General features: G+C 41.4%; 2 protein-coding genes across 2 annotated transcripts in view; one reads left to right on the forward strand and one right to left on the reverse strand.

Annotated features, from left to right (window-relative positions):
• Positions 1–20,731, forward strand: part of LOC140848037 (beta-1-syntrophin-like) — a 130,777-nt gene that overhangs the window by 84,330 nt on the left and 25,716 nt on the right. Inside the window, exon 2 of the mRNA XM_073230115.1 lies at positions 18,945–19,161. Coding sequence (XP_073086216.1) covers positions 18,945–19,161 — 217 coding nt within the window. The remainder of the gene's footprint in view (positions 1–18,944; positions 19,162–20,731) is intronic.
• Positions 1–20,731, reverse strand: part of LOC140848036 (serine/threonine-protein kinase TAO1-like) — a 404,763-nt gene that overhangs the window by 12,968 nt on the left and 371,064 nt on the right. The gene's annotated exons all lie outside the window — the stretch shown is intronic.

Below are 20,731 nucleotides of genomic sequence, written 5' to 3' on the forward strand. Positions count from 1 at the left end.
TCTGGAGCTCATTTATTAAACTACTACACAGTATTGCTTCTAAGTAATGCATTGTTTTCCTCACTGTGTGGATGGGGAGTCAAGGACTCAGCTTATCAAGCTGCCCCATTGTCACATAACTAATCTGTAGGTATAAGCATATTATAATAAAGAAATGTACAGCACAATTTGACATGGTATGCAACTGTGACCTCCTTTCACTATATTGGAGTCTTTGGATTAGGTATCTTAACCATATTCCAGAAGGAACATGGATCATGACAGTTTGAAGGGGTTTCAATCTTTTCATCCACAGAGTAGAAGTACCCTTTCTGCAGCGTGGCTGGGTGATTCCTCATCCAGTTTCTGCTTGAATGTCACTAGCAATAGGGAACTTATTATCTCATAGTGGTTTTTTATACTGAATCCAAATATTATCATTGTGATTTGTATCTACTAATATGGCTCTGCTCTGCAGAGATACACAAGATAAGTTTAGCCCAATTCTGCATTATTTAGTTCCCATAAATCTTCTCTTTTCTAGGTTAACTCCTAATAATGGTAACTGATCCTTATGTTTTTAACTACAAGTTCCTTATCAATTTTTTTACTTACATTAACTCATTTCATCCTCACAACAATCCTATGAAATAGATGAAAGAACTAATACATGCAGAAACTAAGTGCTTTGCTTAAGGCCACAGAGCTAGGTGATATGAAAGCAAGGAATTGGACCCCAGCAGTCAGAGTTTATGCTCTTTGCTACCATGCTCAAATGTTTTTCATTTAATTTGTTTATTCCTTGAAACTTTCAACAACCTGGTCACCCTCTCACCCTGATTTGAGCACTGTTATACTTACTTGGGCTTCAGGTATGGGCTGATCAAGGAGTCCTCTCCTTTTCTGAACATTATACTTCTCCTGGTGGAGCTTAATGTCCTACTGCTTTATGATGACAGCCACAGCCATGGAACACCCTAGAGCCTTTCTTCACACAAACTGCTTATCATATAGTTCCCCCTATCCTACATGTTACAGTGATTTTTATTTTGAATACACAGTGGCAGAACTTCCCATCTTTATTTTATTTCATCTTTTTAGTTTGGGCCTGTGTGAAACTCTTAAAATCTTAGTTTTGCCGTCTAAGGCCATTGGTGGCTCTCCCAGCAGCTGTCTAGGGGCCTGAAGTAGTAAAAGCAACATTCTATCATACCTGCCACACATTAGGTTCATCCATTATCGCCATCAGACTCTGAGAGAATGTGCAGCAGGAGCCCCATAACATCTGGTTGCCAAGTGAGCAAGGTACCCATAGTTCTCATCTCCTTTTAACCTGGCTTGTCTGTTTCTTTATGTAAAGCCCAACGTTTATGTTTTATCAGTTTATAAAGTGCTCAGGATGCTTTGTGTATCGCTGTAGAGTCCCAAGCAGTGAATACAAACTACAGGGGAAAGATTTGGTTCGATATAAGAAAAGGAACATGCAGAAACATTTCAGATAAGGAAGGTCTTTCTAAAATCACGATTTTTAATATTTTCCCGGTTAAACAAACAGGATTGAGACAGGTGGAGACAACATCCAGGGCACAGGAAAGAGCATGGAAAAGGAATTAGAACTGGAGACTTTGGAGCTGGACTGCCTCAGTTCAAACCCCAGCTCTGCCAATTTCTGCTCTGTGACCTTGGGCAAGTCACTTCTGTGCTCCATGTCACAGCCCCCTGGCTTTTAAGATAAGCATAATAATATTCCTACTTGATAGAGTTGCTTTTAAATGAACTACTATACTTCAGACATCTAGAGCAGGGCCCAATGCATTGTAAGTCGTCAATAATTGCTAGTTATTGTTATTGTTCTAACACCCACAGGTCAAATCCAGTTGGAGTTTGCTTTTGTAAGTAAAGGATGCAGCCATACTGATTTGTTGACATATCGTCTGTGGCTCTTTCATGTTTAGTGGCAGAGTATAGTAGCTGTGGCAGAGACTCTAAGGTCCACAAAGCCCCCTAAACTTTTCTGTCTGGCCCTATACAGAAAAAGCTTGCCAACCCTCAGAGAGGAAATGGATTTCTGACCTTCATCTGTTACTTCTTTGTCTTGAAACCTTGGACAAGTGACAGATACTCTCTAGCCTCTGCTGCTTCATTTGTAATACTTCTCCTGCTCAAGAGAAAAATCGGTGACAAATTTTATCTTGGCGATCCCATTAATACTGTCATTCATTTGCTCAACAATTCCTTATTTTATAGTCAGACATTTGTGTTAATTGCTTGGATGTAGATGTATTAATTTTTTTTTTTATTTTTCTAATACTAATGAGCACTCAGCATGTACTAGGCACAGTTCTAAGCCCTCTGTGTGTGTTAGCTCATTCAGTCCTCATAGCAACTTTATGAGGTAGACATTTCTATGCATCCCCATTTTATAGGTAGAGAAATGGAGGCATTAAAGGTTAAGGAAATTTAACCTAGCAGTTCACTGCTCCCATTGGCAGGTGGCTGAGGCAAGATTTGAAACTATGTAGTGTGATTTCAGAGTCTAGAGTTTCAAACTCTACTGGAAGTAATCACTCAACTTTGAGGACCTTATGATTCCACCAGAGAGACTTATGTGCAAATAAATAACCACATATGACATGTAAGTGTTTAAATGTTTGTAAGATGACCAGCACCTTGCATGGCATAAGCTATCATCACCATGTTTATGTCCTGACACTGTTGACATCTGTGGACATTGCCACAGGTATGGTTGGAGCTTAAGGGGAACATGCCTGGAGGACTGTAAGAAGGAGGTCTTACCTGAACTGAGACTTTGATCCAGCATGTAGAGAGGAGTTTCACAGAAAGGGTTGCATGCAGAAGAGATCACATGCTCAGAACAGAAGCAGGAGAGCACACGGCATGTTCAGAGAATTAAACAGTATTCCTCTGGCTGGCATTTGCACTGGCGAGTGGGGACTAAGAGGTAGTTAGCTGAGGTGAAGACAGGAGGTGGGCCCAGACCCAAGTCCTCTAGAGTGTGTCTCTTTGAGAGCAGTGCCCTATATTTGTGTATCGATTTATTTTTGTTTGTTTGTTTTTTGTCGATTTATATTTATTTTTGCCTGTCTCCTGCCTGGCCCCCAATATACTAGGCACCTGGAATGTGAGAGCACCTCAAGGGCAGGCACCCATGCTGTCTTGTTTACAGGGATAACCAACACTCAGGGTCTGGCCTGGAGCGGAAGCTCATGCAACGATTGTTGAATGAATAGATAACTAAACCAATCAGTTTGCTGCTGGGTTGGGTCGCTGGAGGCATCTCTGGGGGCAGTGAGCTTGCTTCATTGAAGAGTCACATCACATCAAATGACTGTACTATCTGAAGTAGGATAATTCTGAGGTAGTTTTTAAGTTGGAGGCCAAAGATTACTCAACAAATTCATACCCAGTGTAATTTGCGCGAGACTCCACGTAAAGCTCAGCCCCTTACCCAGAATGTCCTTATGATCTCATGAGAGCTTTTTGGTTATCCTTCAAATGTCTCTTAAATCCTACCTTCAAGGTCACTTGGCAGAATGGAAGAAGAGAAATAAATATTGGTAAGTGATTGAAAACAATAATTCTTCTAGACAATGCCGACAAACCAGAGAACGAGGAATTTGAGTACATAATCTCAGCGTAGGCTTATTTTCATTTTTGTCAGGTGCCTATGAGGCTTGGTTAAAAGTCAGAGGACACATCCTGCCTAAGGCCTAAGAATTTGGAACACATTTTAACTGAGCTATTTGTTGGCAATAACACAAACAGCAAGATGAGGTAAAAAATACTCTTCTTTTTAAGTTGTTAAAAGAGACAGCTTCCCAGGGAATCATAGAATGTTTGAAAGATAGGGGCCTTACTTCCCTCCCTTGACAGGTGAGGAAAATGAGGTCTGGGAGGTGAAGTGACTTTCCGAGGGCCGGAGAGCTAGTTAGCAACAGACCTGGAGCTGTAATCCGGGTCCCTGACTCCCAGGGCCAATTCTCTTTCCACCTCACCACTCAGCCTCCTGAGAAATTAGCTATAGTTTCCAAGAAGCTTATATTACCTCTTTCATCATTTCTTGGTCTTTTTTGAAACATTGATGATCTCCCTTTGCATCTTCACTCTCTGAGGTGACCTAGGAAAATGCCATTAAGGGAAGCCTTACCTTGCATTTGGTCAGCAAATCCCACTGTCAGCAATCTGTCCCAAACTTGAAAGTTTCACCAAAGGTTCAAATACCTAGGTTTCTTGCCTTCCCCTTAATCACAGTAGAAAATGCACGTGCTGCGTACACATCCCCTAGAGTAATCAAATATTTATTTTCCTTCCTGTAATTTGGCAATCCCTTTTTTGTTGTTTCTGTTATTTTTAAGAAGAAAACTTGTACATGTCAGATTGACTTGCTGGCTCCTCAGCAACCAAACCGGTAGGAGAATTGATTGGATTTGTCTAAAGCATTTCCTCATTAGTAGCCCAAGTGCGCTTTTCCTTTCAACTGTCATCTGGCCGCCTCGACAAAGATTTAATTGTGGCAACTCGGGGGCTCCACGAACTTGGGCTTTCCTGAATGTTCTTTTGAAATCTTCATAACAGCCTAGCCTTCAGATGCAAAACTAGAAACATATTGAAAGTGACTTGGTGGGTTATTGGTATGAAGACCACTTCTTGCTGCTCTCCTCCCCTTTTTCTGCAAATGAAGATTGGAATTTTAATTGCTCAAACACAATTCTAATTCATGATGCTCAGAAAGGGCATGGTTTATTAATTAGTCCTGATTAGGAGGCAGCCTGAGCTTAGGCTGGGCTGCTCCTTGATCAGTTTCAACAGCTCTTTGCCTGAAATTACTGTCTGTAAGCACATGGAGGTGTAATTATGCAGACACTAGCTGTTCAGTTCTGCCAGGTTAAACCCGCTATTATGAATACATATTACAGTGTTTTAAAAGACATTTATTGAAATGCCATAGTTTAATAGCTCAGGCTTACAAAATCAAGCTCTCTTTATGTTACAGGCAATAGCCATTTAATTGGGTGTTTTCTCCTAGCACATAAAAATATCGACTTAAATACACACACACACACACACACATACAAGTAATTTTATTTATTTATTTATTTATTTATTTATTTATTTTTTTTTTTTTTTGAGAGGGCATCTCTCATATTTATTGATCAAATGGTTGTTAACAACAATAAAATTCAGTATAGGGGGGTCAATGCTCAATGTACAATCATTAATCCATCTCAAGCCTAATTCTCGTCAGTCTCCAATCTTCTGAAGCATAACGAACAAGTTCTTACATGGTGAACGAATTCTTACAGAGTGAATAAATTCTTACATGGTGAACAGTACAAGGGCAGTCATCACAGAAACTTTCGGTTTTGATCATGCAATATGACCTATAAACCATCAGGTCAAATATGAATATTCATTTGATTTTTGTACTTGATTTATATGTTGATCCCACATTTCTCCTATTATTATTATTATTTTTATTTTTAATAAAATGCTGAAGTGGTAGGTAGATGCAAGATAAAGGTAGAAAACATAGTTTAGTGCTGTAAGAAGGCAAATGTAGATGATCAGATGATCAGGTGTGTGCCTATGGACTAAGTATTAATCCAGGCTAGACAAGGGCAGCAAGACATCCACGGATGCAGAAGATTTCTCTCAAAGCAGGGGGGGTGAGGTTCTGAGCCTCACCTCTGTTGATCCCCAAATTCTCACCTGATGGCCCCCCTGCGACTGTGCCTGTCTTAGGTTGTTCCTCCCTTGAGGAATCTTACCCGTCTCTGGCTAACCAGTCATCTTCCGGGGCCATACAGGGAAATGTAAAGTTGGTAAGTGAGAGAGAAGCCATATTGTTTGCAAAGGTTAGCTTTTTACTTCTTTGCAGATTTATGCCCTGTGGCTTCTATGCCCAGCACTTGTCTCGAGGTATCTTTACCACCTGGAGGAATTATGATACTCGGTAAATTCGATATGAGGCACGAATTCTATTTAAAGTTTGTAATTAGGAAGGAAGAAGAAAAGCTATAGATGTAGCATATGAAGGAAACTTGGGAGGATTGATTATTTCTTTGACATATCTTCTTGTATAGTACCTTAAGTATGTATAGGTTTTAAACTACTAAGTAATTTGCACACACATATTAACATAATAGGAATACGGTGACATAAACAAAGCAAATCTATAATTACCAGCCATCTCCAGTGAAGCCAAGAAAACCATTTAGGCACCCTAGGCATTTGTGAAAATTTATCTATGATATGATGGATATTTTCCAACTGTACTTGAACCATCAGACAAATTAAAGCAGCCCATTTCTGGGATCTGTTCACATCCCATATGTTCTTTTAACCATAGATAGTCTATAGTCATGAGATTTTGGGGTGCTACAACTTGCACCCCTCCCAACTCCTGGTTGAGTTCCAACAGTACAGATCCAGTCAAATTCGTTGTCTCACTGTATGCACATGCCAGCCTAGACATCTCCCTCCTCCTTCTCATGGCAAGTCCAGGAGATGGTGGGCTGGATGCAGCCACAACCGCAGCATCGTCCGGATCCCTGTGGAGGCTTTTTGATGATCATCCCCCGGCACGAGTCCTCCAGAGAGTGCTGATGCCGGAAGCTCCTCCTCATATCGTATCTTAGTTCATTTTCTGGGTATCCAAGCTAGGCCTTGATCTTCTGTGTAGAAACAAACAGACCCTTTGCCCACACTTTGACATGCCCTCTACACCACTGTGCAGAACTCATTGGAGGTCAGCACACAGTAACTGCTTTTTTTTTTTTTTTTTTTTTTAATTAAAAGAAAGGAATATTATCAGAAAAGAGTACCTCCATAGCTGATCATCTGACACCCTTTAAGTGATCAACATTAAGGATATTTAAAGCATGCGTTGATCTTTGATTTACCAATAGTTTTATCCTGTTAAGGAGTAATCCCCCTTTTCTTTCTTTCTTTCTTTTTTTTTTTTTTAAATTTTTAATCTACACTTACCTGAAGAATACTATGTTTACTATGCTCTCCCCTATATCAGGTCCCCCCTAACAACCACATTACGGTTACTGTCCATCAGCTTAGCAAAATGTTGTAGAGTCACTACTTGTCCTCTCTGTGTTGTGCAGCCCACCCTCCCCTATCTCCCTCCCCCCCATGCATGCTAATCTTAATACCCCCCTTCTTCTTCCCCCCCCTTATCCCTCCCTGCCCACCCATCCTCCCCAGTTCCTTTCCCTTTGGTACCTGTTAGTCCATTTTTGGGTTCTGTAATTCTGCTGCTGTTTTGTTCCTTCAGTTTTTCCTTTGTTCCTATACTCCTCAGATGAGTGAAATCATTTGGTATTTCTCTTTCTCCGCTTGGCTTATTTCACTGAGCATAATACTCTCCAGCTCCATCCATGTTGCTACAAATGGTTGGATTTTTCCACTTCTTATGGCTGAGTAGTATTCCATTGTGTATATGTACCACATCTTCTTTATCCATTCATCTACAGATGGACATTTAGGTTGCTTCCAATTCTTGGCTATTGTAAATAGTGCTGCGATAAACATAGGAGTGCATCTGTCTTTCTCAAACTTGATTGCTGCGTTCTTAGGGTAAATTCCTAGGAGTGGAATTCCTGGGTCAAATGGTAGGTCTGTTTTGAGCATTTTGATGCACCTCCATACTGCTTTCCACAATGGTTGAACTAATTTACATTCCCACCAGCAGTGTAGGAGGGTTCCCCTTTCTCCACAGCCTCGCCAACATTTGTTGTTGTTTGTCTTTTGGATGGCAGCTATCCTTACTGGTGTGAGGTGATACCTCATTGTAGTTTTAATTTGCATTTCTCTGATAATTAGCGATGTGGAGCATCTTTTCATGTGTCTCTTGGCCATCTGTATTTCTTTTTTGGAGAACTGTCTGTTCAGTTCCTCTGCCCATTTTTTAATTGGGTTATTTGTTTTTTGTTTGTTGAGGCGTGTGAGCTCTTTATATATTCTGGACGTCAAGCCTTTATCAGATCTGTCATTTTCAAATATATTCTCCCATACTGTAGGGTTCCTTTTTGTTCTATTGATGGTGTCTTTCGCTGTACAGAAGCTTTTCAGCTTAATGTAGTCCCACTTGCTCATTTTTGCTGTTGTTTTCCTTGCCCGGGGAGATATGTTCAAGAAGAGATCACTCATGTTTATGTCTAAGAGGTTTTTGCCTATGTTTTTTTCCAAGAGTTTAATGGTTTCGTGACTTACATTCAGGTCTTTGATCCATTTTGAGTTTACCTTTGTATATGGGGTTAGACAATGGTCCAGTTTCATTCTCCTACATGTAGCTGTCCAGTTTTGCCAGCACCATCTGTTGAAGAGACTGTCATTTTGCCATTGTATGTCCATGGCTCCTTTATCAAATATTAATTGACCATATATGTTTGGGTTAATTTCTGGGGTCTCTAATCTGTTCCACTGGTCTGTGGCTCTGTTCTTGTGCCAGTACCAAATTGTCTTGATTACTATGGCTTTGTAGTAGAGCTTGAAGTTGGGGAGTGAGATCCCCCCTACTTTATTCTTCTTTTTCAGGATTGCTTTGGCTATTCGGGGTCTTTGGTGTTTCCATATGAATTTTTGAATTATTTGTTCCAATTCATTGAAGAATGTTGCTGGTAATTTGAGAGGGATTGCATCAAATTTGTATATTGCTTTCGGCAGGATGGCCATTTTGACGATATTAATTCTTCCTAGCCATGAGCATGGGATGAGTTTCCATTTATTAGTGTCCCCTTTAATTTCTCTTAAGAGTGACTTGTAGTTTTCAGAGTATAAGTCTTTCACTTCCTTGGTTAGGTTTATTCCTAGGTATTTTATTCTTTTTGATGCAATGGTGAATGGAATTGTTTTCCTGATTTCTCTTTCTATTGATTCGTTGTTAGTGTATAGGAAAGCTACAGATTTCTGTGTGTTGATTTTGTATCCTGCAACTTTGCTGTATTCCGATATCAGTTCTAGTAGTTTTGGAGTGGAGTCTTTAGGGTTTTTTATGTACAGTATCATATCATCTGCAAATAGTGACAGTTTAACTTCTTCTTTACCAATCTGGATTCCTTGTATTTCTTTGTTTTGTCTGATTGCCGTGGCTAGGACCTCCAGTACTATGTTAAATAACAGTGGGGAGAGTGGGCATCCCTGTCTGGTTCCCGATCTCAGTGGAAATGCTTTCAGCTTCTCGCTGTTCAGTATAATGCTGGCTGTGGGTTTATCATATATGGCCTTTATTATGTTGAGGTACTTGCCCTCTATTCCCATTTTGCTGAGAGTTTTTATCATGAATGGATGTTGAATTTTGTCAAATGCTTTTTCAGCATCTATGGAGATGATCATGTGGTTTTTGTCTTTCTTTTTGTTGATGTGGTGGATGATGTTGATGGATTTTCGAATGTTGTACCATCCTTGCATCCCTGGGATGAACCCCACTTGGTCATGGTGTATGATCCTTTTGATATACTGTTGAATTCTGTTTGCTAATATTTTATTGAGTATTTTTGCATCTACGTTCATCAGGGATATTGGTCTGTAATTTTCTTTTTTGGTGGGGTCTTTGCCTGGTTTTGGTATTAGGGTGATGTTGGCTTCATAGAATGAGTTTGGGAGTATTCCCTCTTCTTCTATTTTGTGGAACACTTTAAGGAGAATGGGTATTATGTCTTCTCTGTGTGTCTGATAAAATTCAGAGGTAAATCCGTCCGGCCCCGGGGTTTTGTTCTTGGGTAGTTTTTTGATTACTGTTTCAATTTCTTTGCTTGTAATTGGTTTGTTTAACTTTTGTGTTTCTTCCTTGGTCAGTCTTGGGAGGTTGTATTTTTCTAGGAAGTTGTCCATTTCTTCTAGGTTTTCCAGCTTGTTGGCATATAGGTTTTCATAGTAGTCTTTAATAATTCTTTGTATTTCTGTGGAGTCTGTCGTGATTTTTCCATTCTCATTTCTGATTATGTTGATTTGTGTTGACTCTCTTTTTCTCTTAATAAGTTGGGCTAGAGGCTTATCTATTTTGTTTATTTTCTCAAAGAACCAGCTCTTGGTTTCGTTGATTTTTGCTATTGTTTTATTCTTCTCAATTTTGTTTATTTCTTCTCTGATCTTTATTATGTCCCTCCTTCTGCTGACTTTAGGCCTCATTTGTTCTTCTTTTTCCAGTTTTAATAATTGTGATGTTAGACTATTCATTTGGGATTGTTCTTCCTTCTTCAAGTGTGCCTGGATTGCTATATACTTTCCTCTTAAGACTGCTTTCGCTGCATCCCACAGAAGTTGGGGCTTAGTGTTGTTGTTGTCATTTGTTTCTATATATTCCTTGATCTCTATTTTGATTTGTTCATTGATCCATTGATTATTTAGTAGCATGTTGTTAAGCCTCCATGTGTTTGTGAGCCTTTTTGTTTTCTTTGTAGAATTTATTTCTACTTTCATACCTTTGTGGTCTGAAAAATTGGTTGGTAGAATTTCAATATTGTGGAATTTACTGAGGCTCTTTTTGTGAGCTAGTATGTGGTCTATTCTGGAGAATGTTCCATGTGCACTTGAGAAGAATGTATATCCTGTTGCTTTTGGATGTAAAGTTCTATAGATGTCTATTAGGTCCATCTGTTCTAGTGTGTTGTTCAGTGCCTGTGTGTCTTTACTTATTTTCTGCCCGGTGGATCTATCCTTTGGGGTGAGTGGTGTGTTGAAGTCTCCTAAAATGAATGCATTGCAGTCTATTTCCCTCTTTAGTTCTGTTAGTATTTGCTTCACATATGCTGGTGCTCCTGTATTGGGTGCATATATATTTAGAATGGTTATATCCTCTTGTTGGACTAAGCCCTTTATCATTATGTAGTGGCCTTCTTTATCTCTTGTTACTTTCTTTGTTTTGAAGTCTATTTTGTCTGATATTAGTACTGCAACCCCTGCTTTCTTCTCACTGTTGTTTGCCTGAAATATGTTTTTCCATCCCTTGACTTTTAGTCTATGCTTATCTTTGGGTTTAAGGTGAGTTTCTTGTAAGCAGCATATAGATGGGTCTTGCTTTTTTATCCATTCTATTACTCTATGTCTTTTGATTGGTGCATTAAGTCCATTTACATTTAGGGTGACTATTGAAAGATATGTACTTATTGCCATTGCAGGCTTTAGATTCGTGGTTACCAAAGGTTCAAGGTTAGCTTCTTTAGTATCTTACTGCCTAACTTAGCTCGCTTATTGAGCTGTTATATACACTGTCTGGAGAGTCTTTTCTTCTCTCCCTTCTTATTCCTCCTCCTCCATTCTTCATATGTTGTGTGTTTTGTTCTGTGCTCTTTTTAGGGGTGCTCCCATCTAGAGCAGTCCCTGTAGGATGCCCTGTAGAGGTGGTTTGTGGGAAGCAAATTCCCTCAGCTTTTGCTTGTCTGGGAATTGTTTGATCCCACCATCATATTTAAATGATAGTCGTGCTGGATACAGTATCCTTGGTTCAAGGCCCTTCTGTTTCATTGCATTAAGTATATCATGCCATTCTCTTCTGGCCTGTAGGGTTTCTGTTGAGAAGTCTGATGTTAGCCTGATTGGTTTTCCTTTATAGGTGACCTTTTTCTCTCTAGCTGCCTTTAAAACTCTTTCCTTGTCCTTGATCCTTGCCATTTTAATTATTATGTGTCTTGGTGTTGTCCTCCTTGGATCCTTTCTGTTGGGGGTTCTGTATAATTCCATGGTCTGTTCGATTATTTCCTCCCCCAGTTTGGGGAAGTTTTCAGCAATTATTTCTTCAAAGACACTTTCTATCCCTTTTCCTCTTTCTTCCTCTTCTGGTATCCCTATAATACGAATGTTTTTCCTTTTGTATTGGTCACATATTTCTCTTAGTGTTGTTTCATTCCTGGAGATCCTTTTATCTCTCTCTATGTCAGCTTCTATACGTTCCTGTTCTCTGGCTTCTATTCCTTCAATGGCCTCTTGCATCTTATCCATTCTGCTTATAAATCCTTCCAGGGATTGTTTCACTTCTGTGATCTCTTTCCTGACATCTGTGATCTCCTTCCGGACTTCATCCCACTGCTCTTGCATTTTTCTCTGCATCTCATCCCACTGCTCTTGCATTTTTCTCTGCATCTCATCCCATTGCTCTTGCATTTTTTTCTGCATCTCTGTCAGCATGTTCATGATTTTTATTTTGAATTCTATTTCAGGAGGACTAGTTAGGTCTGTCTCCTTCTCAGGTGTTGTCTCTGTGATCTTTGTCTGCCTGTAGTTTTGCCTTTTCATGGTGATAGAGATAGTCTGCAGAGCTGGTACAAGTGACCGCTGGAAGAGCTTCCCTTCTTGTTGGTTTGTAGCCTTTTCCTGGGAGAATAGCGACCTCTAGTGGCTTGTGCTGGGCAGCTGTGCGCAGACAGGGCTTCTGCTTCCTGCCCAGTTGCTTTGGGGTTTATCTCCACTGTTGCTGTGGGCTTGGCCTGGCTGGGGCTGTTCCTCCAAAATGGTGGAGCCCCGTTGGAGGGGGAGCAGCCAGGAGACTATTTATCTCCGTAAGGGGCCTCTGTGCTCCCTGCTGCCCAGGGGGTTAGAGTGCCCAGAGATCCCCAGATTCCCTGCTTCTGGTCTAAGTGACCTGTCCTGCCCCTTTAAGATTTCCAAAAAGCACTCTCCAAACCAAAACAACAACAGCAACAATGAGAGAGGGAACAGAAAGGAAAAAAAAAAGAAAAAACACGCGATTTTTTTTTTTTTTTTTCCTCAGGTGCCGGTCCCAGGCACCCGCGCACTGGTCCTGCTGCCCTGTCTCCCTAGCACCAGGGTCCCTGTCCTTTCAAGGCTTCCAAAAAGCACCCACCCACCGGTCCCGCAGGGAAGGAACGCTCAATATTCTTGGTCCTCAGGCACTGGTCCCACGCACCCGCTCACCAGTCCCGCCGCCCTGCCTCCCTAGCACCGGGGTCCCTGTCCCTTCAAGGCTTCCAAAAAGCACTTGGCAAAAAGAGAGAAAAAAAAGGGGAAAAACGCGCGATTTCTTCCGTCCTCAGGTGCTGGTCTCAGGCACCCACCCACCGGTCCCACAGGGAAAAATGCGGGATATTCTTTGTCCTCAGGTGCCGGTCCCAGGCACCCGCTCACCAGTCCCGCCGCCCTGCCTCCCTAGCACCGGGGTCCCTGTCCCTTTTAGGCTTCTAAAAAGCACTCGCAGAAAAGAGAAAAAAAAAGGGGAAAAACGCGCGATTTCCTCTGTCCTCAAGTGCCGGTCTCAGGCACCCGCCCACCGGTCCCGCAGGGAAAAATGGGGGATATTCTTTGTCCTCAGGCGCCGGTCCCAGCCACCCGCTCACCAGTCCCGCCACCGTGCCTCCCTAGCACTGGGGTCCCCGTCCCTTCAAGGCTTCCAAAAAGCGCTTGCCAAAAAGAGAAAAAAAAAAAAAAAGGGGAAAAACGCGCGACCTCTTCCGTCCTCAGGCACCGGTCTCAGGCACCCGCCCCCAGGTCTCGCAGGGAGAAACGCGGGATATTCTTTGTCCTCCGGCGCCGTTCCCAGGCACCTCCTCACCGGTCCCGCCACCCTGCCTCCCCAGCAACGGGGGCCCGTCCCTCTAAGGCTTCCAAAAAGCGCTCGCCAAAAAAAAAACTGCTCCGGTTTCTCTCCACCCGCCGGGAGCCGGGGGGAGGGGCGCTCGGGTCCCGCCGGGCTGGGGCTTGTATCTTACCCCCTTCACAAGGCGCTGGGTTCTTGCAGGTGTGGATGTGGTCTGGATGTTGTCCTGTGTCCTGTGGTCTCTATTTTAGGAAGATTTTTCTTTGTTATATTTTCATAGCTCTATGTGTTTTTGGGAGGAGATTTCCACTGCTCTACTCACGCCGCCATCTTGGCTCCCGCCCGCATTCTGTTTTTTGATTCATCTTATGTTCCTGGTTCTTAAGTTATTTTTAGCCAGTCATGTCCAGCCCCTGATCTGTGGGTCCCTGAGCTGCTCAGACAGGACCCCACTCAAGGCATCTTTCCTCTCATGTTTAGAAAATACAGAGATAAGATAAGTAATTTTATTTTTTAACTGTGAGAAACAGTATTGCTTCACGGTAAAAGTAAGGACTCTGGACCAGGCTGCCTGGATTTGACTCATGTTTCTGCCTTTTCTAGCGCTGTAACCTGGCATATGATATAACCCTTCCCTTTTGCAGTCGAGTAAAATGGTATGATTGAAGTCCTTGTATTGTAAGATTGTTGTGAGGATCTAATGAGTTAGTACATAAAAAACACTTAGCAAAGTTCACGGAATCTAGTTTTCGTGTCTTTTACTGACTGCTTCAACACATTGACTTGTAGTTATGTGTTACAAAATCTAGGTGTGTTTTAGCTAAAAGAATTAGGGATTGCTCTCTGTGGCAAAAGCTGAGAGTTGTTCCCTAATACGTATTCTTTTCTTCCACATTAATAGCCTCCTCTTCCCACTAGTTGGCACAGGGCCATCCAGAGTTAAGAGTAAATTTCTTTCCCATCTAGAAGTGGCCACGTGACTAAATTCTGGCTGATGGGCTATAAGCAGATATAGGGTGTTAACCTCTGAAGACTGTTGTGTCCTTTATTTCTTCCTCCTTTCTAGTGAAGGGAATTTGGTCATGATGGCTGGAACTCAAGCAGCCACCTTGGATCATTAGATGGCAGGTTAGGAATGAAGAACAGGAAGGGAGCAAGGGTGCCCGGGCAGCCCTTTTCTTTTACTATAGACATTTGGTAAAAGAAAAACAAACCTGTATATTATTTAAAACACGGTAATTTGGGGCACCTGTTGTGCAGTCAACTCTAGTCTTAGGTAATACCTTACCCTCCCTGAATTAGACCATTATTTTTATTGCAATATGTAGAAATTGCAGGATGCTAAGGCACAAAGAACCATGATAGGTTTCACACACTCTGTTTCCTATAGAGGCCCTGCCTTATCACTCCTAGACGGGGCTGCGCTGCTCTTCCTCCATGCCCAAGGCGAGAGGGGACTGAGCCTCAGGCAGCGGGTGATGACTGAAGAGGGACTGCTGCACAGGAGAATTATGCTCACAGCTGATGGTCAAGCCTTATAGCAAGAAGGGATATTCTGGCAATTCTATTACTTCCCCTGGACAAGAAATTGTGGGCTCTTGGAGAAGTCCAATGGCAATTTTCTTTTGCTTTCTTTGTTATTCACAAGAATAAGGTTTTCCATTTTCTATACATGTCAAAAAGGAACAAGACTCCCGAACAAAGGGTCTGTATGCAGGGACGTGTTGAGGTTGCTGGTCCATTCTCAGGATGAAAACTTGTTTTCTGATGGTGCTAGAGATCTCTGGACTCATTTATGGATTTTGCTGAGGCTTCGTCACCAAACAAGTAATGATTCGTGGGGACTTTTTGAAGCCTAGGAGGAAATTGCCTTTCTCAGGAAGGAGCTGCCTTTGATTCTGCCAGGCCTTTAGAGGCTTGTCCAGCTTGGAACCTCCCTAAATCAGGTTTAAGGTTTAACACAAGAACTCCTGTCATTTACTTGCTTCCCTTCCTCCTTTTCTAGACTTAAACTTCTTTTAAGGATGTACCATTTCTTATCATCTCTCTTAGACAGCACCACCCTCAGCACATGAAAAATGACAGATGAAGTTTGGCTGAATGAATGAATCTAAATGGTCATACCTGCCTTATTAACTTATTTTTTCTTTGTTTTCAGTTGGTCAGTTAAAGGAATTAGTCTGTGTTGAATACCATTTCTAAAAGGGTGTCCTTTCTTCAAGGCATTGCTGTCTTCTCTCATATGTAAATTCCCCAGTTTATACCACATAGGATGTGGTTACCTCTAAATATTTGCTTCCATCCTAAGACTTGTTGTACTCCCCATACTTCTGCCCATGATGGATCCAGCCACACATTTCTGGGGTTCCTCGCCCCTTATATGGGTATTTTGAATGTTGCTTAGGTTATCTCCCACAGTAACTCCCTCTGGTCATGTAAGGAGCGGATCTGCCTCTAATATCTTTTCCCTTTAGGACACCCAATTTCACCTCCCTGTCCCTGCTCCTATGAGGACACCGTGGCTGTCACCTCTGCCAATAGAATAAAGTCCAAACCTATAAGCTTATCATTTTGCATCCTTCGTCTAGGCAGGGGAGGCAGATTTCATGAAAGAATATGACCTTTGGGAAATCAAATTCCAGCTCCACCCTTTACTAGCCATCTGATGCCACATACGCTAAACTTCTGAGCATGGGTGTGCTGATGTGTAAAATAATAGTAGTCTTGCAACAAATAATGTATGTAAAGCTCCTAGTGTCCATCAGAATTAAAGGAATCCTACAAGACATTGCAGGGTCTGAAAGGGACAGCGATTTATTCTTTTATTGTGGATACATGGATTCTCAATAAATGAAAGATCCCTTACCCATCTTTTCTCTGAACCTTAGTTGTCTTTATATAGGGTGGTACCTTAAATGGTCATTCTGATGCTTAACTTTGGGAAGCTATGTAAAGCAGCTGGTTCCATAAATGGCACATTATTAGGTGTATAATAATGTTCCTTCTTTATCTGCCTTTAAGTTGAGGTCCAACTTTTCTTTCCTATGGACTTGCAACAAAAATTGTAAATCAGAGTACATCATATGAAAGGAATATTGTTACCCTTATGTCTACTTTTTAAAGTCCTATCTACCCTTTTAAGGCCAAGTTCAAATGACACCTACTCCATGAAGCATCCATAGATTCTCACTTCTACAACACCCATTTCCTACTCCAGCCAGAAAGATAATAATGCAATTAAAGGAGAATCTTCAAACCATCTCAGCCGTTATTTGAATTTCCTGTGTATCGGTAATTGTAATTCTACAGTGTACAAAGCTGAGCAATGTTCTCACTTTTATTAAAACATTTTTAGAGTTAAAAAATTCAGTGTCTTCAGAAAGGCCTGTTTAGTCTAGCTTTGGACAGTTTCAACCTGTCCCCCTGAATTGTTCTTAGGTATGTCTGTGTTATTTTTTAAGTATCTTGCCAACAAATAAAATAAACAGTATTCCTTAAGATACATTGCCTGCAAATACCGCTTCTTCTTCTGTAACTGTAGCTTGTGCTAACATGTTTGCTGCCACTCTGGAGCCATTTTCTCCTAACTGCACTTATATTCTGTTAAAGCCCTGAAATCTTTTCAAATAGATGTTGGTGCTAAATGACATCTCTGTCTTGAATTAATATGGCTGTTTTTGATATCTATGTCTATGATTGAGTTCCCTAATATATCCATATCACATGCAATTGGGTATGCTTATTAATTTGTTATGGACCTAATCCATCACTCCATGTTCCCAGATCCATTTTCCTCATGGGTTCTTCCAAGGTGCTCCATTCCTGTTATAAAACTTAACTAATTCTGCTTTGTGCCATAGTTTATACACTTTGTGTCACTGTCTTAGATGGGATCCCAAGAACAAGACCCTCTGCCTGGGGGATTGGGCAGCAAACTCTATAGCCTCCCAGGCTTAGTGCCCTCTTGGCCAAGAGTGGATTTCCAGATTAGGAAGGGTAGGGGGCAACTGAGAGTTATTCACAACTGTAGCAGCTAGGATCTGATGGGGCATGAGTGGCATAGATGACAGTTACCCATGACTTTGTAACTCTTTTGCATATGGAAACTATGTATTGTTTATTAGTACAGTCTCCGTAAACCCAGCTCTATGTCTTGCACAGTGAAGATGCTAATTTGTGGAACTGAATCATCAAAGATCTAGAGTAAATAAACGTCCCCTGGTTTGCACCTATTCCAGTCCACTGCCATTTGTAACAACAGATGGGCCTTAGCCAAATTCTCCCCAAACAGCAGGGAACCAGACTGTGTGAGTGATGGAGAGAAGGATATGGAAGTTTATATTGCGTGGTCCAATAGTCTAGTTGCCCTGTGAACTCAAAAGCCATCTAAGGATCAAATGCTTAAATTCAGGGTTGGCAAATAACTTTTTAAGACCAAGCAAATACAGCAAAGAGCAAAATTTCAGTCTGCTCCACTCAGCTCTTAAAACATTTTTATTTTTTTTAATTTGTAAAAGTAATATGTGCATATGGCTAGACATAAAAATGGTACAAATGAATAGTAAAGGTTTGTTTCTCCATCAACTTGACTTTTATTTCCATTCCTCAGAGCTAACTATTTTCTTGTGTTACTATCCAGAGATTGTTGTAGGTTTACAAACATTTATGATTTTATCCACAAAAAGATTAAAGTGTATGTACTTCTCTCTACTGTTTTTTTAAGCTAACAATAGATCTTTCAGGTCTTCCTACATCAACACATCTCTGTCTATCTCATTTTAAAAAATTGACTATATACATGTATTAAATGCATACATTTATCTATATACACTTATTTGTTTTGTCTTTTTTTTTCTAGTGGATATCTAGGTTGTTCTTAGTTTTTAGCTCTTACATATAGTATGTTTGCTCTTACAAATTTTTGTCATTATAAAATAAGTATTTGTCTTTGTATATATGTTCTTAGCACTATTAAATTGAAAAGCTTTTCTTTGCTTCTCAACAGAAAAATGGTGACATGGATAGTGAATATGGCTACCAGATTCTGTACTTATATACTGAATAATTGTATATCTTTTAGCCTGAGATAGGATTTCTTATTCTCTGCCCATTTGTTCTTTAACATCTTTCCCAACATGTAACTTATAATCAGAAAAGATAAAAGTTACTATAGTTGAAAAAACTGAAAATAATTCTCATATTCAGATCACCATAATATAATAGCAAGTTCTAAAGACCACGATGATACAGAATGTAATGCTTCGGTATAGAATTTAAATAACAGAATAACTATTTTGAGAGGAACGGAAATTCTGAATCTGGTTCAGAATTTACGAGGCTCAGTATTAAGAGCTTGTCTCATGCAGGTTTCAAAAATTCAATCGACTTGCCAGAAATTCCACCCTCATGTACTTAAAAGCACTTTTTGTCTTTCTGCTTGCAGTGAAGTACATGCAAGAAGCCACACCCTATGTGAAGAAAGGCTCCCCAGTATCCGAGATTGGATGGGAAACGCCTCCACCCGAGTCCCCTCGGTTAGGGGGCAGCTCCTCAGACCCTCTGTCATCACAGTCCATCTCCTTCCATAGAGATCGGAGAAGCATCCCTCTCAAGATGTGCTACATCACCCAGAATATGTCCTTGGCTGACCCTGAGAACAGGTAAAGAGGCCAGTGATCTCCTACATGTCTCAGCAGCTCTTCAGCCTCTGAGGTTAAAAGAGGACTTTGCTGGGGCTGTGCCCGTGTTCTGAAAGCACTCAACGGTTTCCAAAGAACAGGCTGAAAAGGCCCCACTGAGAGAACGTATGTGTTCAAGCCAGGCCTCCCTCCTCTCTTCTTCGTCCTCTGTTCCTTTCTTTTATGCTCAAGGAGAATCCGTATACTGGGCTCTGGTTCCGGAAAGAGTTGAAGAACTGGATGTGGGATCCTGAATGTCCTTCTTAGGTCTACCATTGCTACTTTTTGTGACTTTGGGCAGATTTCTAACACTGTTAATCCTCACTTTTGTTATCTGTAAAATGGGAATAATTGAAATGGATGCCTCATTGAGTTGTGAGGATTAAGTGAGGAAATCCATGTGCAGTGCTTAGCACAGGAAAACCTTCCATGAATATAAACTGCAAAAATATTTATTTTTAGTGTCAGTTAGTGATAAGCAAATCAGCCTCTCTGGCATTCGGTGCTCTCAGCAGTGTACTTAAACGGTTTGATGAGAGGATCCTTAATGCTATTTTCTGCTCTAAACCTCTCCTTATGCCCCAGAGAGGAAAAGGAGTGGCTTTGAAACCAACCTGGAATGCCATTTCCCAAAGTCTGTGCATGACTTCTCATGCCACTGGGTAGACATATCACCTAATCCAGGGTGATTATAAGGGATCCAGCCAAGACAAGCAAATATTTGGGGGTCCCCCTTCCCTCAAAACCTTACTGTAACTCATCTGACCAGAAAGCATGCATCTTGGAGGAAAACAAGAGATATAGAGATATAGGGAGGAGAGGAATTGAACCAGTGAATCTTGGTGACCTTAGCATCCACATTCAAATGCTAAAAATAGGAACCACTCCACTGGCTCTTATTTATAACATCTGTGGGGCAGCTGCAACCTACCCGAGTAGGAAGTATTTTGCTGGCTTCAGAGTTGCCACTGGGAAATGCCGAAGGGAATAGGGGCAGGGAGGAAGTTGCGGGGCAGGGAGGAAGTTGCCTCATTGGCTCACAGCTCCAAGAGTTTTCTGTTCTCTCCCAGTAAGCACGCTCTAAGGAAATTGCTAGCACTTCTGAATCCCACCAGCTGCAGGACCTGCCCCACTCCCCCTACACTTTCTGTGTCAGTTAAATCTGTATAGGGGTCAGAGCTTGGCAGTTGTAGAAGAAAGCCAGCGAGTATCAGCAAAAGATGAGTCAGCGCAGGCCAGCTGGCAAGAGTCAGGATTCTTCCATGAGCCACTCCAGCATCTCTGATTTGTCCCCCTTGAGTTCTGCCAATTTCCTGGGCCTACAGTGGCTGTCCTGGTTACTCTGAGCTTCCTCTTCCCTCTTACACACCCAGTCAAACAAGTATTTTCTCTCAGGAGACTGATGTCTTAAGTTTTCAAATCTGATGAATTCTTAGTATATCGAGTGCCTGTCTGGTGCTGGGCATGATGCCAATTGCTTCAGACCAGAGAATACAAAGTGACAGCCTGTGTGCCCAGCCCACAGGTATCTGTGTGTGTGTGTGTGTTTTAA

Source organism: Manis javanica, chromosome 2 (genome assembly GCF_040802235.1).
Source record: "Manis javanica isolate MJ-LG chromosome 2, MJ_LKY, whole genome shotgun sequence".
Lineage (NCBI taxonomy): Eukaryota > Metazoa > Chordata > Mammalia > Pholidota > Manidae > Manis > Manis javanica.